Source organism: Anabrus simplex, chromosome 7 (assembly GCF_040414725.1).
Source record: "Anabrus simplex isolate iqAnaSimp1 chromosome 7, ASM4041472v1, whole genome shotgun sequence".
NCBI classification, from domain to species: Eukaryota; Metazoa; Arthropoda; class Insecta; order Orthoptera; family Tettigoniidae; genus Anabrus; species Anabrus simplex.
This window is the reverse complement of record NC_090271.1, coordinates 128,846,944-128,870,583: the sequence shown is the minus strand read 5'-3', so window position 1 is coordinate 128,870,583 and position 23,640 is coordinate 128,846,944. Positions and strand designations below refer to the sequence as shown.

The 23,640-nt window shown below is 37.0% G+C and overlaps 1 protein-coding gene across 1 annotated transcript in view; it reads right to left on the bottom strand.

Moving 5' to 3' along the window:
- Positions 1–13,111: 13,111 nt before the first annotated feature.
- The window catches only part of LOC136876966 (ubiquitin-associated domain-containing protein 2), an 86,120-nt gene continuing 75,591 nt past the window's right edge, over positions 13,112–23,640 (bottom strand). Inside the window, exon 8 of the mRNA XM_067150736.2 lies at positions 13,112–16,690. Within this exon, the coding sequence (XP_067006837.1) occupies positions 16,551–16,690 (140 nt within the window). The 3' untranslated portion in view covers positions 13,112–16,550. The remainder of the gene's footprint in view (positions 16,691–23,640) is intronic.

The window sequence follows — 23,640 nt, the reverse complement described above, 5'->3', positions numbered from 1 at the left end:
GCATAATGTAATCTATTTCTGTGAACATGAAAAAACCTACAACCTGTTTTCCAGTCACTGACTGGGTCAGGGATGGAATGAATGAAGCAGATATAGGCTATTAGTACGATGGGGTCGCCACTCCCAAAGTGATTTATTATTAATGACTGATAGATGCAATGAAATGAGAATGGAGAGTGTTGCTGGAATGAAAGATGACAGGGAAAACCGGAGTACCCGGAGAAAAACCTGTCCCGCCTCCACTTTGTCCAGCACAAATCTCACATGGCGTGAATGGGATTTGAACCACGGTATCCAGCGGTGAGCAGCCGACGCGCTGCCGTCTGAGCCACGGAGACTCCTTCTGTGAACATATGAAAAGAAATATCCGAGTAACTTCGATAAAAATTGAATTGTTATGGGCAACTTGGACACAGCACTGTTTGCAGATTTTACTGAACAACAGAGATATAAGGATAGTAAATAATCATATACTGCTGAAAGCACAATGAGCAGTCAAAGCTTTACAATAGCATAAGAGAAGAATAAGGGTTATCTTGTGAGTTATGAACTGACAATAAATTTACTGTTGCTTGAATTATACAGCAATTGAATCGAGTTGTCAACCCCTGACAAATATGGGTGACGTAGCCACTAGCCAGATCGAGTACCTGAGTTAGTTCTTGTACACTGTAGACAGTGAATGATTCTCCGATGAAATGTGGACCTTGCATTAGTGAGAGAAGGTTGCACGGTTTGAATACAAATTTGTTGTGGTTACTTTTGTTTTAAGGGGTAAGTTAAATGGATCATGAGCCTCTGCTATTAGTTTGACATCCCTGACATCCCTTTGACTTCTGATTGTCTTACAAAAACGTTCAAGCATTGGAATTTCATTCTGGATGCGTTCTTTAATGTGCCGTTTACATCTACTAAAACAGCGCCTCTACCTTGAGCACTCTGAAACTCCAAGATTTGATCATGAAACAACCTTCAGCACACGCAATGAAAGTCAATCTATCTGGTTTCTTTGTGCACAGGGTGTGAAGTACCAGCATCAGGATGTCCTCTTTATATGTGCTAATGATCAGGAAGGCCCATCCATCTGTACATTGCAATGCAACTTCCTACACCAAACAGGTTTTCAATTAAGGTTAAAGGAAGATTTCAGTTTTCACCTGATCACCAATGTCAAATTTCAATCCAAGTAACTAATCACAAGGTATCCTGGATCAACAAGCTCACATAAAACCTAACTTTGTATTGTTCAGAGAGAGAGGAAAAAAAAAAAAAAAAACCATTCTATACATCTAGCTACCAGTACTAGATCTCTACGAATACATTAAACAATCTTGTAGAGTTCATGTGTGCTAAAAGAAAAGGTGTGTGGAATTGGTTCTAATGCTTTAGGCCAGAAGAGAAAAAACTGAAGTTCAATGCAACAAATTTTCTTTACGAGAAATATAATAGGAATAACAAAAGTTTTTCACAGCAGCAACAACTTTGTCTGTCTCAGTTCAATCAGTCGGGAGATTAATGCACAAATGATCAATTATTAATAACAGAAAATCATTCTCCTGATTAAATGTTCTAATTTGCTATCAATTCAAACACTCCAATGAAATAGAATACAGTATCATGAATTTGTTCACAAATTCAGAATGATGACTGAGTAAATTTCCATAGAACAATTCTTCTTTGAGAAAATATCACAATACAGCAAACTCGCAGAATTTAATTTACCAAGTACATTAATGATTCTGTAAGTACAGTCATCGTCATCATTTACCCGTCTCCAGTTTCCCGGGTGCGGTGCAAGAGCGCTTCCATTTATGTCTATGCAAGTACACTTCTTAAACTTTACACAATTCCACTCCTCTTCCTTGCAGATCATCTTTTATTTGGGAGGTCCATCGTCTTGGTCTGCCCCTAAGTCGCTTTCCGTCCAGATCTTTTGTCAAGCCATTTTTGTGCTTCTCTCTTCAGATCCATCCCCTTCAAATGACCAAACCATCTCAATCTTGATGTTGCTAGAATTTCACTGAGTGGTTTTACTTGGATGTCTTTGCCAACCTTTTCATTTTGAACCTTGTCTTGTTTTCTGCAGCACTGACCTTAGGAATTTCATTTTTGCAGCCTGGAGTCTGCAGTTATCCCTTCTGTTGATGGTGCAAGTTTCCAGACCGTATGTTGTGATTGGTACAAATTAGGCCTGATAAAACATTTCCTTAGATATTAAAGGAATTTGGCTGCCCCACAGGATGTTCTTGACCTGATACATGAGCTCCTTGCTAAATCCTATTGACGATTTCATCTGAGCAACGGCCATCTCGAGTTACAATGCTGCCAAGGTATTGGAACTTACCAACTTCTGCTACCTTCTTTCCATCCAGCATAATATTCATACTTCTTAACTGCCTGCTAACCTTCATGGCTACCATCTCTGTAGGGCTAATTTTTAGGCCAAACCACTTAAATTGATTGTTCCAAACATCTAGTTTCTGCTGTACTTCATCCCCTGTGCAATCCCAAATCACCACATCGTCTGCAAAAGCCAATGCCTTGAAAACAGTACTAACACACTGTTGTTTCACCTTTTATGATTTTGTTCAACAGAGATGAATAGCAGTGGCAAAAATGCACTGCCTTATTGTACTCCCTTTGTAAATTCATGGTGTAGAATCCATAAATGTTTAATTAGTTACTGCTACAACTCAAGGGTTATTTATTAGCCCTCGGAAGCAATTCTAAGAGCTACATTTCACAGTACAGAATTCTCATAACTAGTGTTCTTGAATTAAAGGACACATTAGTGCATTTCTAAAACTGGTTTTATCATCTGTAGTGAAACTATGCATAAGTAGGATAATTTAATGCAAAACAGGGGTTTGCCAATGATGAGGAAGGCCCATCCATCTCCAATACACCGATTCTGGGCAGAATACTGGGTTTGAGCTAAGTTCTAAATGACAACTGCAGAAAAGAACAGAATAACATGTCTATTTATTTTTAGAAACAATTTCACTCATACAATATATATTTTTATTACATAATGATAATAGTATAGGAGACATCAGAGATCTCAACAGGCATGAAGACTTGAATGTATAAAATGGAACAATTTATAATCCAGTATATAGAAAGAGTAAATTAAATGAGAAGGTTTGACAGGTGTGGTACGTTGGCCCTCAATGTAAAATGTGTTAATTCTGAATAGTGGGGTAAGCCATCCATGAATACCCTGATAGTTCCAAATGAATGGGGAGAAGCACAAGATGGAACTTTAAAATGGATAGAAAAATATTTCTCATTTTGAATGAATGAATGGATGCATGAATGGATGAATGAATGCACTAGAAACATTTTTTAAGAACATTTAAACAAAAATGTTTCCATGATTACAATGTAACATGATTTCCACGCAACCTGCATTACTTTCTATGAAGAAAAAGTTAAATAAGGACACTGCAAACTCAGTCTAGGTTCTAGAACATGCAATTTTGTTCCAGTACCACAGCCAAACCTTTAACAATTTTCCATGCAAGAAGTCCAATCATTTGTGGAGTTTTAAATATTCCAAAGGATTGAAATGATTTTTTTAAATTTACACACATTCACTCACAAATTCCCTCGCACATTCTCTCCCTCTCTCAAAATATAGGAAAATAGTGTAATGAAAGAAATAAAACATACATTTCACCGTAATACATGGCTTTTGACATTTGAGGAAAAATCATCAAATCAGAATGATTCACAGTACAATTGGGAAAATTTGACTGTCCAATAAAAGCAACAATTCTGGTCCCAAATTTGCTAATACCATACAAATTGTATTTTATCCTGATAATGTCAAACTGAAGTTTTAAACACCATAAAAGTTTAGAACATCTGCAAAAGGGGTTTGCAGAACCATTAATGCATGTATGCAATGCAGTGCACTATATTGAACTGAAATTTATCCATCTATTTGTCATGTGCACACATTTAAGTTAAGTAGAAATAAGTAAACCAGGATGATACTTCATTAGGAATATCAACACGTATTTCTAACACTCCTAACGAAGTGAATAGGAAGGAAGCTGGCAATAATAATAATAATAATAATAATAATAATAATAATAATAATCATGGCTTTAGGTCAGACTACTTTTACAATTTTTGGGAGATGCTGAGGTGCCAGAATTTAGTCCCACAGGAGTTATTTTACATGCCAGTAATTCTACCAACACGAGGCTGGTGTATTTGAGCACCTTCAAATACCACCGGACTGAGCCAAGTTTGGGACAGAAGGCCAGCGCAGCCATTCAGCCTGGCAAGCTTACTGGTATCAAAGGGTAGCTGTGAGATCAAGAAGCAGGGAGTGAAGTGGGAGGGTATGAAGGAACAGAAACTTTATGACCAAATGGTGATTGCTTGTGAACCACACCCAGGAAACTGGAGATGAATAATTAAAATGATGACTCAGATGATTTCTAACACTCCAATACACTGTTCATCACCGGTAAGTATTTAGAATTTAGAAGACAATATTAAATAACATTAGTGAACCTTGTCCTAATTGTTCTGTCAACCCTTAACAACAATTTTTTTCTTAACAGCTACTGCTCCATCATACCACAACTCTAGTGGTTCCTTTTGTACAACTAGGTAATTTTTAACTGGAAGATTATGTGCAAAATAACTAACTTGGTTGAACAGTAGGAAATTATAAAACATTTTCATTGATCAGTACAGTTAAAAACTTATTCTCCTACCAATAACAGGATGGAAACCATTGTGTTTGAAATAGTCATATTCCCATTCATCTTATTCAAAGGCTTTCAGTCCAACTACAACTGGTTAAGTACTAGTCATGAACAAAAACTATTTCTGCTCTGGCTCAACCCACTCAACAGGAGAGTACAGTAAGCTTGTATTGCCAGCCCTGGTGCAGCAGTTTTGCCTGCATACCCAACCTGGGAAATGTGGAGTACGGTCTAGTCTCTCTTGCGTAGTGGATATGCATGTAACAAAAGGACATAACACTTATTTCCAAATTAACTTATATATCAAAGTGTCTCTAGATCCTCCGTGGCTCAGGCAGCAGCGCGCTGGCCTCTCACCGCTGGGTTCCGAGGTTCAAATCCCGGTCACTCCATGTTGAGACTTGTGCTGGACAAAGCGGAGGTGGGACAGGTTTTTCTCCGGGGACTCCGGTTTTCCCTGTCATAATTAATTCCAGCAACACTCTCCAATATCATTTCATCTGTCATTCATTAATCATTGCCCCAGAGTAGTGCGACAGGCTTTGGCAGCCGGCACAATTCCTATCCTCACCGCTAGATGGGGGTTCATTCATGCCATCCCTGACCCGGTCGAATGACTGAAAACAGGCTGTGGATTTTTCATCAAAGTGTGTCTGTAACATAATCCAGGCTCATAACCCAAAGCTCAGAGACAAGGCAGACACTATAGGAAAAGCTGTGGATATAGTTAGATTAAACTATTGGAGCAGTCTAATTTTGCAGTCCAAATAGACCTTTTCTTTTACAGTTTTTATTTGAGACTTATTTGGGATTTTCTCATTTTCCTTTTATAGCACTCATTGCAAGTACTTCCAGATTTTAGTGATAGCAAATGTATAAATTTTGAACTGAAGCGAGTTTCAACATCCTGGAGAACAGAATGTTCCAGTTGATGGACCATTCCACTCCTCTTCATACACGCAGCAGTTGGAGTCCGTACTGCAAAGGGATTTGTGTGCATGATGTCAGAATGGGTTTAAGCATCAGAAGACCTGTTGAAAATAAAAGACCAGGCCAGCAATACTAGAAACACTATTTCCTTCAGCCATCATTTGTGTACCAGGAATCATTAAAACGACGCACTTCACCTATTCTTTCTGTTACCATACACTAGCTGATATAATGAGAGTGGGTCTCCCATATCTACGATTTGTATCTTAGCAGCAATAGTTCAGCTAGAGAATTAATGTTTTAATAACTCCTCAGTGACACAGCAGCATTCGTCTGCCACCATAACGGAATCTCCCTTCAGCAACAATAAAGCCATTGGAGGCAGAAGACACGCTCATAATAATCACCACTGAACACTGCAGGTCATTACTGGTAAGTTAGCCTCTCGACTGGGGCAAACACGCGAGCCTACTTCTCAGCAATGACAGCTTTCTGCTGTTTTACCGAGTGCATCGAATACGCAAGCACGCACCGACTGAATTCAAGCTCCTCATGTTTGCCTCTGTGAAATGGCAAATAGAGCAAGCGAGCGAGCGCACTGTTGGCATATTTTAATCATATTACATGTTATAAATCTTTTAATCATTTGACAGATGTGAAGTTTTCGTCACTTCAAGTGATATTCATGCATAAGAGAATGAGGCTTTATTGTTGTTATAATATATTATACGATATTAAATAAATAATTTACATGCCGTAATATTATGTAGTCATTTGTTGATCTTTCATTTTATAGATGGTGTTCGCCTGGCTAGCAAGCCATGCATAGACCCACCACGCCTGGTACTGACTCACTCATCTCTATTAAAAACAACAGATTCTTGATCCTGCTCCTCTTATGATTTTCCAGGGTGAAATCACAGCAGTTAGACCTAATAGGATATCTACCACTTGTAAATACTGATAAGATAAAATGAAATTATCGCAGAAAACAATCTTGTAATCAGAATTAAACAGAAACATTTTTCATACAATTTTCCATTTTATACCAATTTCAGCAGTATCTCACGAGTTTAATACCATATCTCAAGCTTGAAAGAGAAAAGTATAGAATATGTAATTTCAGTGAAATATACTCAGTGAGCTGTACTTATTTGCATTTTCTTGCTTAATTTCCCTTCTTTCATATGTTTACACACTGAGACAATACAACTACAGTCAGTGATTGGAATATCTTAGATTACCTTTCCCATATCAATTTTAAGGCTGTTCATTAAAATTCTTGTAAATTACTCCTTAAGCAGTATAGCCAAAGAAAATCATCTCACCTTCTCACCCTTTGAGATTAAGCATATAATATGTACAACACAGAAAAAAATAATTACGTTAAACATGTTTCACAGCCTGCATTTATCCCACTCTTTAGCTGACTACTCCTGTTTACCAAACAACCTACAGCGTACTGGCTGATTGTGTTACCATACACTTCCGATCATCATAGAGGACTATTAATCCATAGAAGAGCAACTGAAAGGAAGTAAAACATAAATTATAAGTTTCACCTGGATAACAAATACAGTATGTGGATGATAATACTGTGCAGTCAATTTCCCTGAAGAGTTGCTATTTTAAGAGTGAATACAAACTATTTGGCCTGATGTCAACACTCAGTATACTAAACAAAGTAGGCCTTCATGCACAACCTGCCCCTAGAACTACTTTTTCAGATTTTGATATCATTTGAAATACACCTTGGAAACAAGTAGATCACTTCTTAACGTACAGTACATCAGAAGGATGTAGAAAACAGAACCCATGCTGTCTACGTAATTTTGGATGTCTCTTCCTGAATAAACATCTGAGAATTTGCACCAAACTGATGTACCAAGGTGGCATTGTCTCAACATTACTACCGCATATGGAAGTGAAACCAGAGCCCCATACTGCTGTGAGATATTAAAAAAAAAAAAAACTGGAACACTTGCATGAGAAAAACTCTGGTCCAATATGAACATTACACAGTGAAAAGTTTCCTCATAAGTTACAGGCTGCATGTTTTATGTAAGATGGGCCTATTAAGCTGTCAACATCTGCATAGAGCAATAGACTATGAAAGGATCTGCAGTAAATATAGACATGGATGATCTGCCTAGTCAATACAATGTGTTAAAAATAAACCATTACCTTTCACATTTACATTACATCTAGTACATGCTTCGAGAATATGCACATTCTCTTCTTCAGCTGGTTAAGTGCATACGGTAAGACCTAGTGAAAATGGGGGCCCCCTTTCAGAAATCTAAAACTATGACAAGTACAATGTAACATATTCAAAATTGATGGATGGTGGCATAGAATTAAATTCCATCTTGTCATATACAATAAAACACAGTAGGATGGTGTCTATATGAATAAAATGTTGAGCACTAAGTCCTGTTGTGATGTGACGTCACTGTGTCCTTGGTGTTCCAATACTTTCTTGTAAAATTCAAGTCAGGTGATATTAAGAATATAAAATGATATAAAACCTTGCTCAACAAATTAATCTAAAAAGCCACCTAATCAATAGATTTTAGATTAATTTGTTGATTATACTCATCGATACGACCATGAAGTGGACAGCTTGCAATAAAACCTTGCTGTCAAGCCGATACCCTCCGTTAATATGTGTTTATGCAGCCAGGTTGATATTAACTTTATATGGTCTGTAAGAAGGAAAAGTAAAATAGAAACAAACTGCAAGACTGTAACAAACAAAATGAGAATACAACTCACAAAAATTATTAAAACTAACCAATGTTATAATATACGTGGTGCGCAAGGCTATCATGCAACTGGCAAAGGGATATAAAAGCAACTGAAGTAGTTCGATGACTGATTGCGGAGTTGCAGTGGGAGGCGCGGCGGATGGAAAGAGGGGTGGAGAGTACCGTCACTGATGAAATCGCCATGCTTCACCCCTTACGCGCTTTCCCTTGTTCTCTTTTGCCCTCTTTCTAGAATACTGGGTCACCAATTTAAACAACCGATTATCCTCCGCCATGTGCTCATGGCTATTTTCACTATCAAATTTTTGTAACTTGTAAATTTCTAACTTCTCAAGGGCATTCATTTGTTTACCTTTATTTAACGGGTGTAATAAAAACCATATCCCATTCAATATTAGTGAAATGACGATTGCTTTCGTGCATATGTTCGCACATGGCAGAGTATCTAGAATAACTTTGTGCATTCACATGCTCTTTATAACGTACCAACACACCTCTTCCCGACTGTTCTACGTACTTTTTTTCGCAGTCTTGACAGGACAATTTGTATACTCCCGACTTACTGAAAATACTACTGGTGTTTACGCCATTTGAATTGAACAAAATTTTATTATTATCATCATCATCATCATCATCTCTTCTAAAGGATACATGGATATTGTGTTTCCTAAAGAGTTTAAAACAAGCCGTATGATTGTTTATTAATATAAGTGAATGTAGCAAAGTTCTTCTTTTCTTTCTTATCTACAAGTAAAGTGTTTGGTTTATTCATGACCTTACTCTTTATCCCCTGCCATGTGCAAACATATGCACGAAAACAATCATAATTTCACTAATATTGAACAGGACATGGTTTTATTACACCTGTTATATAAAGGCAAACAAATGAATGCCCTTAAGAAGTTAGAAATTTACAAGTTACAAAAATTTGAGTGAAAATATCCTTAATGAGCACATGGCAGAGGATAATGAGTTGTTTAAATTGGTTGACCCAATATTCTAGAAAGAGGGCAAAAGAGAATGAGGGAAAGTGCGTAAGGGGGGAAGCATGACGTTAACATCAGTGACGGTACTCTCCACCCCTCTTTCCATCCGCTGCCCCTCCCACTGCAACTCTGCAATCAGTCGTCAAACAAATTCAGTTGCTTTTATATCCCTTTGCCAGTCACATGACAGCCTTGTACACCACTTATATTATAACACTGGTAAGTTTTAATAATTTTTACGAGTTGTATTCTCATTTTGTTTATGTTACAATCTTGCAGTTACAGTTTCTATTTTACTTTTCCTTCTTACAGACCATATAAAGTTCATCTCAACTTGGTTGCATAAACACATATTAACGGAGGATATCGGCTTGACAACTAAGTTTTATATCGTTTTATATTATTCTTAATATCACCCTACTTGAATTTTACAAGAAAGTATTGGAACACCAAGGACACAGTGACGTCACATCACAACAGGACTCGGTGCTCAACATCTTATTCATATAGACATCATCCTACTGTGTAGCAATGTGACGAGTCGAATACTTTGTCAACACTACCAACTCGAGTTGACGAGTCGATCGGGTAGGGCAGGGAGAGCGAAACAATCGCAATATCTCGTGAAAGGAGCGAGTAAGGAAACTCGAACAACACCTCACACCTCCTAAGGAGATGTTGACTCGAATTGACGAGTCGGGCAGAGGGGGCGAGACGAGATGCCGAGGCCATCGTTATGTCTAGTAATAGAGGCGAGTGAGGGAACTCGAGTGCTTTCTGTATGCGCAGAGTTTACTGGAATCTTTGTTATGACTGTGCGAGTTGCACATTTGAGACATGAAAACAAAGACAATTGTATTTGTAGTAGTACAGTAATGCATTTTCTACCAGAAATCACATACTTATTAAATTAGCATTGGCTGTCAGTTGAAGAAAGCATTAATAAATAAGAAGACAGAAATACAGAGTTCTTCTCAAACATAAATGAAATAATAGTCTCAACCCTGCGTATAGAAAACTAATTTTGTAATACAACACACTAAAGCTAAAGGAAGAAGTCTTAATAATTTGTAAAAATAAAGTTAATACAGTAACGTGTTTCTTGCTTAGGTTAGGAACCGGCCAAAGAATAAAACTCGGGGCTATTCGGGACATTTCGTTTCTTTGCCCTCATGTAGCAAATTACGAGTCGAATATTTCGTCAACTCAAGTAACTCGTATTCGGAAACTCTGCCAACTTGAGTTGGCAACCATCGCTATGTCTTGCGAATGAGATGGCATGCAACAACTATTATTTTTATAATTGAATGAATACTCGATAGTTGAACTTGAGTTCACTTCCTAGCATTTATTAAAAATCGATCCGTCAATGAACAGAAAGCACTCGATCTCACTCGCGATGATTCGGGCGAGTTCGTGTCTCTGACTCGGACAACTCGGGAGCGCGTCAGCGAGTGAGGTCATATCGCAGTCGTCCATGATTCATCTGGACATCCGTCGATTTCTTTACTCGAGTTACAACAGAAAGTCACTCGAGATGACTCGAATACATGTTTGACTCGAGTTAAATGAGTTGAAATATTCGACTCGTCACATCACTACTACTGTGTTTTATTGTATATGACAAGATGGAATTTAATTCTATGCCACCATCCATCAATTATTTACATGTTACATTGTACTTGTCATAGTTTTAGATTTCTTAAAGGGGGGCCCCCATTTTCACTAGGTCTTATTGTATACACTAATTTTAACTTAACCAGCTGAAGAAGAGAATGTGCATATTCTCGAAACATGTACTAGATATAATGTAAATGTGAAAGGTAAATATGTATATTTTTTTAACATTGTATTCACTAGGCAGATCATTCATGTCTATATTTACTGTGATTAAGTCAATATGGACCTAATACGGGCCATTATGGTCAAGATTATTAACAGAAAGGATCTGCAAGTGAGAAACGCACAATCGAACACAGTTTTGGCCAGTGAAAATTCTAAGGATTATGATAAAACTACCGAAGTACAGAGCAGAAAGTTGTAGTGGATGGAAAATGGTCACTGAGGCTTGTCACAGCATCACACACAGTTAATATAATCTACCGAATCAGTTACCGATTTCCACAAGGACATGAGACTAGTTTGTACTCCAAACAGTACCACTAAATTGAATTCCACTACTATGGACTGGAGAAACCAAGAAATCTAGCATAAAATATTTCTCACTAATTTACGACCAAGGTTTCTTTCAAATGTATGAGATTGAGAGCCACCATTTTTTCTGTACTCTCCACTTACCTAGAATTATCTAGCGATCTATGGATAACAATGCTGGTACTCTGTCTATGATATAGCAAGAAAGCTATTCGTAGAATTATCATGCATACTGAAATAAAGTGTAATTATACTGTAATACTAACACTTTTGCATGACTTTCTTGTGTGATATTTGCATATGCATGAACTGTAATGCATTAGGTAGCTCTCGTTTTTTAAAGAAATATGCATAAAATTGTAGAAAAACCAAAGTTCCATCAAAATATGTTCTTTGTTATGGGGAAAGAACCAAAATATTGTTGAAACTGCCTTGGTACCTACAAAAGGAACACATCAATTCTCCCAAGTGTTAAAGCAAAAAGGAATGTGTGTAACATACTGTAATTCCTCAATTGCACCTATAAATACATGCAGTTTCCTACGATTGTCAGAAGCCATGCATCACATTTTAAATCCTAATATAACCACTTTTAGAATTCCCAGAATCAACATTTATCAAGTAAGGAACTAGAACAGGTACCAACCATGTTACATTAGTTATGAGTAAAAAGAAAAAAAGGAGAAAGTTATATATACCACTAAATAATGTTAAAAGTAGTGGCATAAAGGAAAAAAGCCAGTCTTTTCTATAAATATCTAGATCACAACATGATTGTTTGCTATTTCCAAGAATATTGAATGTTAACAGAAATAAACCCCATCCACTGGGTAAACGAGTTGCTCTTTGTTTCATTTTCAAATTTAACCCGAAATATTTTCCCCACATTGCAAGAAAGACAAATTAATGAGAGGACATCATCTTGAGCATTTGACTGATCATTGTTTAAACACGAGGCATTTCAAGAACAGGTAGTTCCTTCAAAGGCACTGAAAATTAAAATATGTAAATGTTATAGAAACAACAAACAATTATGCCAAAGTTGGATTTGACTGAGAATCTAAGATAATAACTGCAAGCAACAATTTTGCTGGCAGTCCAAAATTCTCTCCATCTCATTTGAATCACTTACTATTAATTCCATTCAGTAACTTCCTGATAAATACAAATACTGTACCTTAAGACAGTAACCATGTTATAAACGGCAAGAATTTGCACTTGGCACAAACTGAAGTGATGTCAATATGTGATGTTCCAAACCATATTATGAGCAACTATGCAAGTACAAAATTGGTAAAGTATGGACTGCATGAATGGGAGGAAGGCTTCCTAGTTGAGGTAAGAGACATGGAAGGTCATGAGTGCAACTAGTGCTGTCATGCATAACATTTGAAAGCAAGATGTTACAGAACATTACTTAAGAGAGGGTATTAAATTCTTACATCCATTTCATAGAACTGCAATCTGAAAGGTGTACCTCATCTGAAGTGTCTAATTTCCCACATTAGTTTCCACAGTGAATGAAAGATGAAAACTATTCACAACTTAATCTCTTAGACAAATTAATTATTTTATTAAACTAACAAAACAAAGGCACATAATAAACATGCATTACAGTCATCTTTTATAGCAAGTAGCAATCACATCAAGTTTTAGAATAATGTTTGAGATGGTCCTATGTTTGAACTATACTATTTCTTTATGCAATCCCTCCTCAGAGAAACACATTCTATATCCTTAGGGAAGACTTCCTACAAAAAAAAAGAAACCTGACTAGCATTGCTCAGAAGCATGTAAATGATCTATAAAAGAATCTAAAACAACTATGGCTATGATACAATAAATCTTCAGAAAAACTTATTGATAGAAAATTTAACTTGCAATATAAACTACTGTTTGTATGCAGAAAATGTGTGCAAAACGAAACTTTGGTACCTTCGAAATTAACATGTTAAACAGATGTGCAGATGAGTTTATGAACCAATCACTTAATGAACTCCATACGGACAAGCAATTACTAAGGTCCACAGAATTATAAACTAGGACACGGAACAATATAATCAAGAACAGTAAATAAAATCTGTTAAAACTGCACAAATAATGCAGTTTACTAATGTTGGGTGTAATCCACACATTACCAGTATTTAAAATCAGGCCAATTTCAACACATCATGTTAAGCCAATCATGTATTATATCACTCATTCCAAATTTCCTTGATCAATAATATTAAATACTGCAAACACAACATGCCAACGAAGCATACTTATAACCACAAAAATTCAAATGATCTGCAATAATTTGCTGCTTGGCAGAACATCACTGAACTAATGGAAGTAACGTAGGATGCAAAGGACCTCATACTACAAACTGTTCTGGAAAAACATGAATGAGCTTTGCACCAAAAGAAACAAATGTAAACACGTATTTGTTTAAAATTATTCTCCTTCATATTTATTGAAATAAATATATTTTGATAGACCCATGAAAGGTAAAAGATGCCAAGACTACAAGAATAGAGATTTCCTGTCCGAGTCCTCATGTATCATGCTTGACCTAATGAAGTTCCTTACTTTGCTACTTCTTATTGCCGAGCACCTGTATCTAAACTATTTCTATCGATATTTCCTCCTCTCTTGTGATACCAAGAATTGCAAACATTCAAAATTACATGCTTTTGTTGGGTCCAATTTTGTTTTTTTATATATGCTCAATTCATTATAAATATTCACATGAGCAAAATAATGTAATCATGAAATCTTTAGGAATAGATAATTCCTGTAATAACAAGACAGATTTGTAGCTGAACTTCATAAAAATAGCAAACCAAGTCCATATTATTATTCTTTACTTCAGTGTAAATTAGAACCATATATTCTCCTAGCTAATCTAATTTTTTTTACTAATATAAATTTCTTTTTTTTCAGCCCTCAATGTAAAATGAAGTTTATCCAATTTCTCTTGTATTTTTTTTCAATAAGCTTCTCTGTAACAAATTATTAGGCTCAACAGTAATAAAGATTTTTATGACTGTCCGACTCAGCCTTCTGTGGAAAAAAAAAAAAATATATATATATAGAAGAGGATAAGTTAAGTACAAATAATTTAGAATAAAAAAATACAATTAATAAATATACAACACATAAATAACAAAAACAATTACTGATATGATATTTGAGACATTCAATAAATAAGTTTTGCAGGTTTGCCAGCTGAAAGTGATTAAAAGCTTTTATAAACTTAAATTAAAACAAATAATTTAACAGTGAACATCTAGAAAGGATTTGACAAAGCTGAATTTTCAAGTTTCTAGCTGTGACAGTTTACAAATCCACCAAACTTATTTTCTGAACAACAATTAATCATACAAATCTAATCTTTAACAAATTTTAAATATTATTAGTTATGAATTCAGAGCAACAAGGAAAGGTTTAAAACTCCATATTTTTACCTAATCAGTGAACTCACATAAATACATATTCCATGAAATGAAACATGATGCCCACAAACACAGATATTTATGAGAGGAAGCAAATAAGAGCCTGTATTTAAAATCAAGCTTCGATGATATTCATCATCAAACCCATATTTTAAATAATATGTAAGACTGGACATAAATTGACTTTAATTTAGCAAAAACACCTTCAGTAAAAAGAAGGGAAATATGAAGATTAAGTTTCAACACTACAGAGGGTATATAGTGATAAAGTGCAACAAAATATTACAAACAGTACATTTGTTTTTGTCTTTCCGAAATTTAACATACAATACCACATTTTGAACTTACGAGCACGCTCCCATTTATTACTCTCAATCACACGGCTATGAAAGCCACATTAATAGAAGAATAAAATAAAACTGCCTACTTGAACTCGATTTACATTGCACTTTACAGTTTATACAGTTTCTGATCAATTTATTTTGTTCAGTGAGATTTTTGATTGAAAATGTCATTTTATGCATCATATAGCAATGCAACTTCTCAAAAGAGAAGTCTATGACTGAGGAAAAATAAAACAATTTCAACTACTCAACCACTGTAGTCATACAATTCTGAATGTTTTCTTAAATGGTAAGAACATATTTTATATACTGTTTGTTTTACAGATAAATAGGAAGTTCTTCACTGTCATTTGTCTTGTGTGAGATGATAGCTGAAAATATTAATTTAATAGTAGGTTCTCATTAACTACTTACCGTAAGTTTAATTATCAGTGCCTACCAATTTTTACCCAAAATCATTCACAAAATCTGTGTATGTAGAGTTAGCAGACAAAATCTATCATATATCTCACTGAAAAAGTTCCAACAACTAATCAAAATCTATATGAAATGTCAAGTACAAAACTGTTTAACAAATTTTGTATTCAGAGGCAGTATTCTTTCTTTATTACTTTAACTTTAAACTAACAGTTTACGAACTGCTTGGAACAGTTCAAGTTGCAAAGAATAACACCAAACTATACTGAAATTTTTATTCAGTTTCAGACTTTGAAAACAGTTCCTCTCATTTTCAAGTATTACATGAAATGGGCAGAAAGAGGGGGGAACACGTATAATGTGATGGTCCTCTTTTCAGAATTACCACAAAAATCACCGACACTGCAAGGTTGCAGTATTAGAATCTTGTCACGTGTAAAACCTTTGTGTTGTGAAGTTTAGACACAAAATAACTTCCACTGCAACACTAAACACCAATTACTCTAGTAATTCATATCATCTGCAGCCCTCAAGAGTACATTTCATCACCAAAAAGTTTTGAAATACAAGTCACACTGCTTCTAACAGAAGAACAAGTTAGAAGGAAGATATAGGCTCACCACAATATAGTACATTCTCTCACACACGTCGCACATGTATCGTTGCAAAGTGAACACTTTAACAGCACCTGTAGTACTTTACAAGTTTAAAAAAATGTATTTTTTGCTTTGTGCAAAGTTCAAAATACACAACCTACCAACACTTTCTTCTGCATAGCTTATATCTTTGTTCATGATTCATGAAGTAAAAGATTGGTAGCACTGTGAATGTCATTGTTTGAATTACGCAAGGCACTCAATACTCGTGCACGTTCAAAACCCATTTCAACCAAAGTCTGAACTTGTTCTTCAGAGGGCTGAACTCCATTCTCTGAAACAAAGAAATATGAATCAAGGAAGGGCATTAAATCTAAAAAATCCATGGACAGCAAGCGAGGAAATTTAAATGTTCATACAAAATTCCCTGTTGTTGAACAACATCTGTTCTCCTTCCTCCTCTGCTTTTCCCGCACATAGATAGTGTCACAGGTGTGCACTGTCGTACACGCAAACCTGGTCTTGTTTTACGATTGGATGTCCTTTGTGATGCCAAGCCAATGTGTTGGGATGTACGTATTCACTATTGTGTCTCACCATGGTGGTTGGCAGTGTGATGTGTTGTGTGAATATGAAGAGGAGAGTATTGGAACAAACACACCCAGTCTCTGAATAAGAGGAATTAACCAAATGCAATTCAATACACTGACCTGGCTGGGAATCGAACTGAAGACCCTCTGAACCAAAGGCTTCAACACTGACTAGTTGAAGAGTCTGACCTAAATGACGCCTATTCAATTAACAAATACATTTGTATTTCATAGCTGGAAATGAAAAAAGCAGTAATGGAGTTGCAATTGTGATCAGCGACAAACTGAATGGCCTAGTGAAAGGTTACGAACCGGTTAGTGATTGCATCATAGCATTAAGCCTCAAATGCAAGCCACTTCCAATAACAGTACAACCTTGATTAACTGGAACTAAAGGGGTAGGGGGGGGGGAAAGCCGTTTTGGGTAAAGATTTCTTTGGTAAGCCAGAATGTCATGATTTTCTATTACAGTACTATATTTTATCTAATTACAGTACGTAATTCTAAAATGTTTTAAAGGCCAAACAAATTCAAAACTCTCTTTGTAGGCAACACTTATGTTCTTTATGAAATTTAAAATTACATTTTTAGGATTATAATACATCAATATATACTTGGTAGGAATTACTCATTCAAAACTCAGTAATTTTTCTTTGTTTTTTGAGTCTTTTCCAACATTTTCAAGCAGCAACGTCCTGCCATCTTTTCATTAGGAGGATATCAGCCAGGGTTGACTCACTGCATTGTTCAACAAATCTTAGGGCAACCTAAAATAACATATGTATAAACTATAGTTATGTGTGTTGCTTAAAAAGAAAAGGTATTAATGTACAATATACATTAGGCTACAGCTGGTACAATGATCACTTAACTTTCACACTTTAAAAAGCAAGGCATCAGAAACTGTAGTAGGTTATTTAAAAGACAAACTCTTAACTTGGGCTTACCGCTAGTGCTCAGAACCATCGTCTTCTGTCACTATCAATCACTATCAATCGTCAGATCATTCAAACAGTCTGATTTAAAAGACACCTACTTAATTAGCAAATATTTCACAGTAGGTCTGGAAATAATGAAAAAAGCAGTAATGGGGTTGTAATTGTGATTGGCGACAAACTGAATGGCTTAGTCGAGTCCTTCAAGTGCATCAAGTTTTCTTCAGCACTTTTGAAGAGTTTCTGATTTCACATTAACTCATGACTGTGCACACCAATAAATTAAGTATCCTATACACTTCAGTACTTCAGTCGTTTTTTTTTTTTTTTTTTTTTTTTTTTTTTTTTTTTTTTTTTTTTTTTTTTTTTTGCAAGTCACTATCTTGCAGGATGGTTGTCAACAATAGCCCAAGGTAGAACTGTTTGAATGTCTCTATTACTCTCTGATGGAGTGGCAGAATTAGAGTAGTTACATTTGGGGAAAGGAAACGCACGACAGTACAGTCACAATTTAACTTGCAAGGATGCATAGGCGCATTGTCAATAAATACTATCGCTTTTGAAGACTGACCTGTTTCAGTGAAAATATTTACAACTTTTGGTACAAACTGATCACTAAACCATTTGGTAAAGAGTTCAGATGACATCCAAGCACATTTTGAGCTCTATACGAAATTGGTAGGGCACCTTGGGCAACATCCTTCATGGCTTGAGGTTTCTGAAACTTATCGATGCACACTGGGATCAGTCTGTATGTGTAAAAAGCATCCGATGCTAAACAATTTTTTCATTTTGTATCCTGGATCCGACGTTTCTTGTTAACACCCGTTTCATCGGTATTGTAAATTTGGTCCTTAGTGTAGCCTTGGGTGTGTCCGACTCATTGGCTGAATGGTCAGCGTTGAGGCCATCGGTTCAGAGGGTCCTGGGTTCGATTTGCAGCCAGTCAGGGATTTTAATTGCCTCTGATTAATTCTTCTGGCCCGGGGACTGGGTGTTTGTGTTTGTCCCAACACTTTCCTCTTCATATTCATACAACACACTACACTACCAACCACCACAGAAACACGCAATGGTGATTACATACCTCCATATAGGGTTGGCGTCAGGAAGGGCATCCGGCCGTAAAACAAGGGCAAATCCACATGTGCGACACAGTTCGCACCCGCGACCCCACAGGTGTGGGAAAAGCGGTAGAAAAAGAAGAAGTGTAGCCTTGGGTGTAAACATCAACCGCGCCTGGCTCTGCAGATAACTTTCCTCCACATAAATGTAATTACTGAATGCCATATCTATTTTCAAACCTGTCTCCACCCAGAGGTTGTGCAAAAGTATTTTCATTTCTCCCCTAACAACTTGGCTAACATTTTAAATTTTTCTTGCAAAGGTAAGGAGCTTTGTCTACTTTTTCAAAGTCTTCAGTGTTTTTCTATGAGGACTTTCACAGCTTGCTCTAGAAATATAGATTTAGTTTTTTAGTAGAAACACCAACTCTGCAATTAGCCACAAAAGATTTCAATAAACCACTTTGACAGCAACACGATTCCACTTTGTTACCATAGCATAAAAAATACATACGCAACACAGATATAAATAATCACTTCAATGAACAATTGTTTCACAGATCTGCACTTGTGTATTGACAGAGAGACTGATGTGGACGTCATGGCTAGAGATGGCAACGATTTATCGGTTTTTATGAAATACCGATATTTTCCTTTCGATTTATCGGTATATCGATATCGAAATTTAGATTCGATTTATCGAATAATATATCGGTTTTTCCATAAATATATCATTTTTCTTTGAATTATTATTTTCATTAATAACATCCGCACTAGAGAACGCCGATAATTCTGTAAGAGATGGTGCTAATGAAGGTGGAATTGCAACCTGGAAATATCCAATCTAATCAATACCTTGCTCTGAGCCTCTGACAGGCCGGACTATAATTCGAATACAAACGGTGGAATATGTAACACAGTTACCTCCGCATGGAAGTTTACACAGCGCGAAATACGTTCTAGTTCCAGAGTCACCGCTAGACTTCGTGTTAGCCCTCCACTGTTTAACAACACAAACGTATATGGAAACTGTGAAGGAAAAAGGTAAGTTAGTGAGTTTTTAGGTGAGATAAGCCTTAAAATTCATTATAAAAGGCGTTGATTTGTGTATTCAGCTTGTGATGAGTATATGGTTTATATTTAAACGTAAAGTTAAGAAAATAGAAGCCTCCGCGAGTCAGGTGGCAGCGCGCCAACCTCTCACCGCTGGGTTTAGTGGTTCAAATCCCGGTCACTCCATATGAGATTTGTGCTGGACCGGTTTTTCTCCGGGTACTCCGGTTTTCCCTGCTGTCTTTCATTCCAGCAACTCTCTCAAATATCATTTCATTTGTCAGTCACTAATCATTGCCCCAGAGGAGTGCGACAGGCTTCGGCAGCCGGGAAATTTCTCATTCTCACCGCTAGATGGGACTTAATTCGTTCCATTGCTGATCCGGTCAAATGACTCTAAACAGGCACTGCCTTCGTGGTGTCCCGGCCGTACTGTAACGAGCGCGGGAAAGCAATCAGCTGATCGTTAGGGGGGAAGTTAGCACTTGAGTTAGTAGAGTTAAACATAGATTTTCGCAGTTTTATTGAAATTTTTAACGATGGCCACGTGTTCACTCAGATATATGTGAGAATGAGTCGTCATCGACTGCATTATTAAGTGGAAAGTCGTTAATTAGTGAAGAAAACTTAGTGTGAGCGTGTATTTATGTGAAGCTATAGGTTACGAAGATCGTTCTTCAGTGTTTTAATTTCGTAGTTTATTTGTGTAAAGTTATATTTATAGTGTAAAATTAATTGAGTTAGTACATTCTGTGTTTTATTATTAACCACGAATTGTATATACTTAAATTAAGATGATCAGTGAGGGAAATCACCATGCCTAAGAGTTGTTGTGTGCCTGGCTGCAAAGCTAATTATAAACAAGGAGAGTACACTCCGGTATTAGTGTTTCCTTCTGATGAAGAACGAGTTATGTTATGGAAGAAGGCTATTCCCAGGGAGAATTTAATAGTTAATCACAACACAGTTGTGTGAAAACACATCCTGAAAGAAATAAGAGTGCCCCGTCCAGATGGTGAGTTAATTTTTTTTATTATGTCATAAACATGGGTAACATTAGGTAGGCCCTATATTTTTATGTAATCAGACCTACGGCTTATCTGAATTTGGTGTATTTGAAAATGCAAGTCTTATTTATGAGTATCACCGAGCTCGAAAGCTGCATTCGCTTAACTGCGGTCAGTATCCAGTATTCGGCAGACAATGGGTTCGAACCCCACTGTCGGCAGCCCTGAAGATGGTTTTCCGTGGTTTCCCATTTTCACGCCAGGCAAATGCTGGGGCTCTACCTTAATTAAGGCCAAGGCCGCTTCCTTCCCATTCCTAGACCTTTCCTGTCCCATCCTCACCATAAGACCTATCTGTGTCGGTGCGACGAAAAGCAAACAGAAAAAAAAATATGAGTATCAAACAGCAGTGTGATTTATGTAAATCTTATCTTCTGACAGATTCAGATCTTATTTATGAACTGTCTCCAGAAGTAAGATATCTGAATTTCCTAAATCGAGGGGGCTTAAAGTATCCATGAAATGAAGTGAAATGTCGTATGGCTTTTAGTGCTTCGGCTCGCCAGGTGCAGGTCTTTCTATTTGACTCCCGTAGGCGACCTGCGCGTCGTGATGAGGATGAAATGATGATGAAGACAACACCTACACCAGCCCCCGTGCCATTGGAATTAACCAATTAACGTTATAATCCCCGACCCGGCCGGGAATGGAACCCGGGACCCTCTGAACCGAAGGCCAGTACGCTGACAGTTCAGCCATCGAGTCGGACAAAGTATTTTGTGTGTTGGTGTCAGATATATATATATATATATAAGATGGTATTTCTAAATTCAGACGATCCTAAGTGTGTCACAAAATCCCTGGCTTTGGAGTCAATGCAGTTGGCTGATTCCCTAGTCATTTGTGACTGTGGGAAGAAATTGGAAGACCTGGCCGGACCGTGTAGGCCTATATATATATTTGGGTGAATATATTTTTAAATAACTTTTCCAAAATTCACACCGACTTATGTATTCAACAAAGTGCTTCAAAGAGAGCAGACCTACTCCATACTGGTGTAACTTCCTGTAAGAGGTCCAGGAAAGCTGCAGTGTTCATGGAGTGGAAACAGTGAGGTACAGAAATAATTTATATTTGTAATAAATAGTAATGGTAATTGGCTGCATGTTTTCTGTCAGTGTGTATGATGTGAATGTTCCAGTTGACCAGAAAATGGATAAAATCGCAAAAATATGTCTCAAAGTGTTAGACTGTACTCACGCAAACGAACGTATATACGCGAGAAATAGAACGTTACGGAGAACGATATGTATTGTTTGTCAGAATTAACAAATTAATATTTGAGGATAGGTTTTGGTTTTATTAGGTGTTAACAGTTCTTTAAGTAATTTAAACGAGTGTGTTATTCAAGCGGAGCGTATGCGTATCGCCTTCAAGTCCCCCCCAAAGTGTGACGTCATCAGAGGTACAGTACGGCCTGGACATTACGAAGGCAGTGAAACAGGCTGTGGATTTACATTAAGAAAATGTTTTGTGCATATTGATAAATATACAAGAGCCGAGAGAGTATTTATTGTAAACATTCTATTCACAAATGTTTATTGCGCGTGATAAACAATGGTTTATTGCTGTGCACCATTCTGCAAAAGTAAACTTCAGAAAGATAGTGGCATTTATTTCCACGAGCAAATGTGGAACTACGAGAAAAATGGGTCTTAATTATGTCATGTCGCGGTGACGAGAAAAATAGCATGTGACAACCTTCCACGATGTCTGTAGTATGTAGCGAACATTTTGAAAGCACGTGTTTTAGCATTTCTACTAAAACTAGCCGCAATCAATGCCAACACTTTTTTTCAGGGTATCCATCGTATTTGCATGGCAAGACTAGGTTACGTACTAATACTAAAATGTTTTAATTCCTCCCCTGAAGGAGGAGGCGGGTCTCTTAGATGGTGACGCCGTCTCTGAGGCCGGGAGATTTGTTAAGGCGAAGGAGATGCTCGGAGATGGTGAGGGGTTTGGCGGCCATGGCCTATACTAGGAACCCTCCCAGCATTCGCCTTATTGCAGCAGAATGGAAAACCACGGAAAACCATTCTCAGGAAAACCGACAGTGGGGACCAGCTGTGAGGTCCAGCCCTGTCCAGTCTCCCGAATACAGAGACGAAGAGCCACTCTTCCTCTGCTCGGTTGGCCGGTCGGAGTGCAGAGCTGTTGGACCACGGACCAGCCGTGGCCACTTGTGGCCCGAGACCCACTCTGCATTCATCGACGTAGGCTATGTGAATACAGCAGTGTTTTAAAATATACTATGGAGTATTTTCATTTTTATTAGGATGTGTACTTCCTGGTTGCAATTATACTACCTGATTCGTATGAGCTCATCTCGAATTACTGGGTGATACATTTATTTTTCTTCATTAAATGTCATAGAAATATCACTTTCCTACTCAAAACGCAATGTTTTATATTTGTAATGTGCTTTTATGTGCACGTTATCGTAATGCCAATTGGAATCGTGCTGAGGAATAGAGGGAAAACCTGACATCCAGCGGTGCTATTTGAACTGCTGCTACTCTGTCAATTTAGTACTTGAAGAGACCGTGCATGCTGAGGCCTTTACTTATCTCGT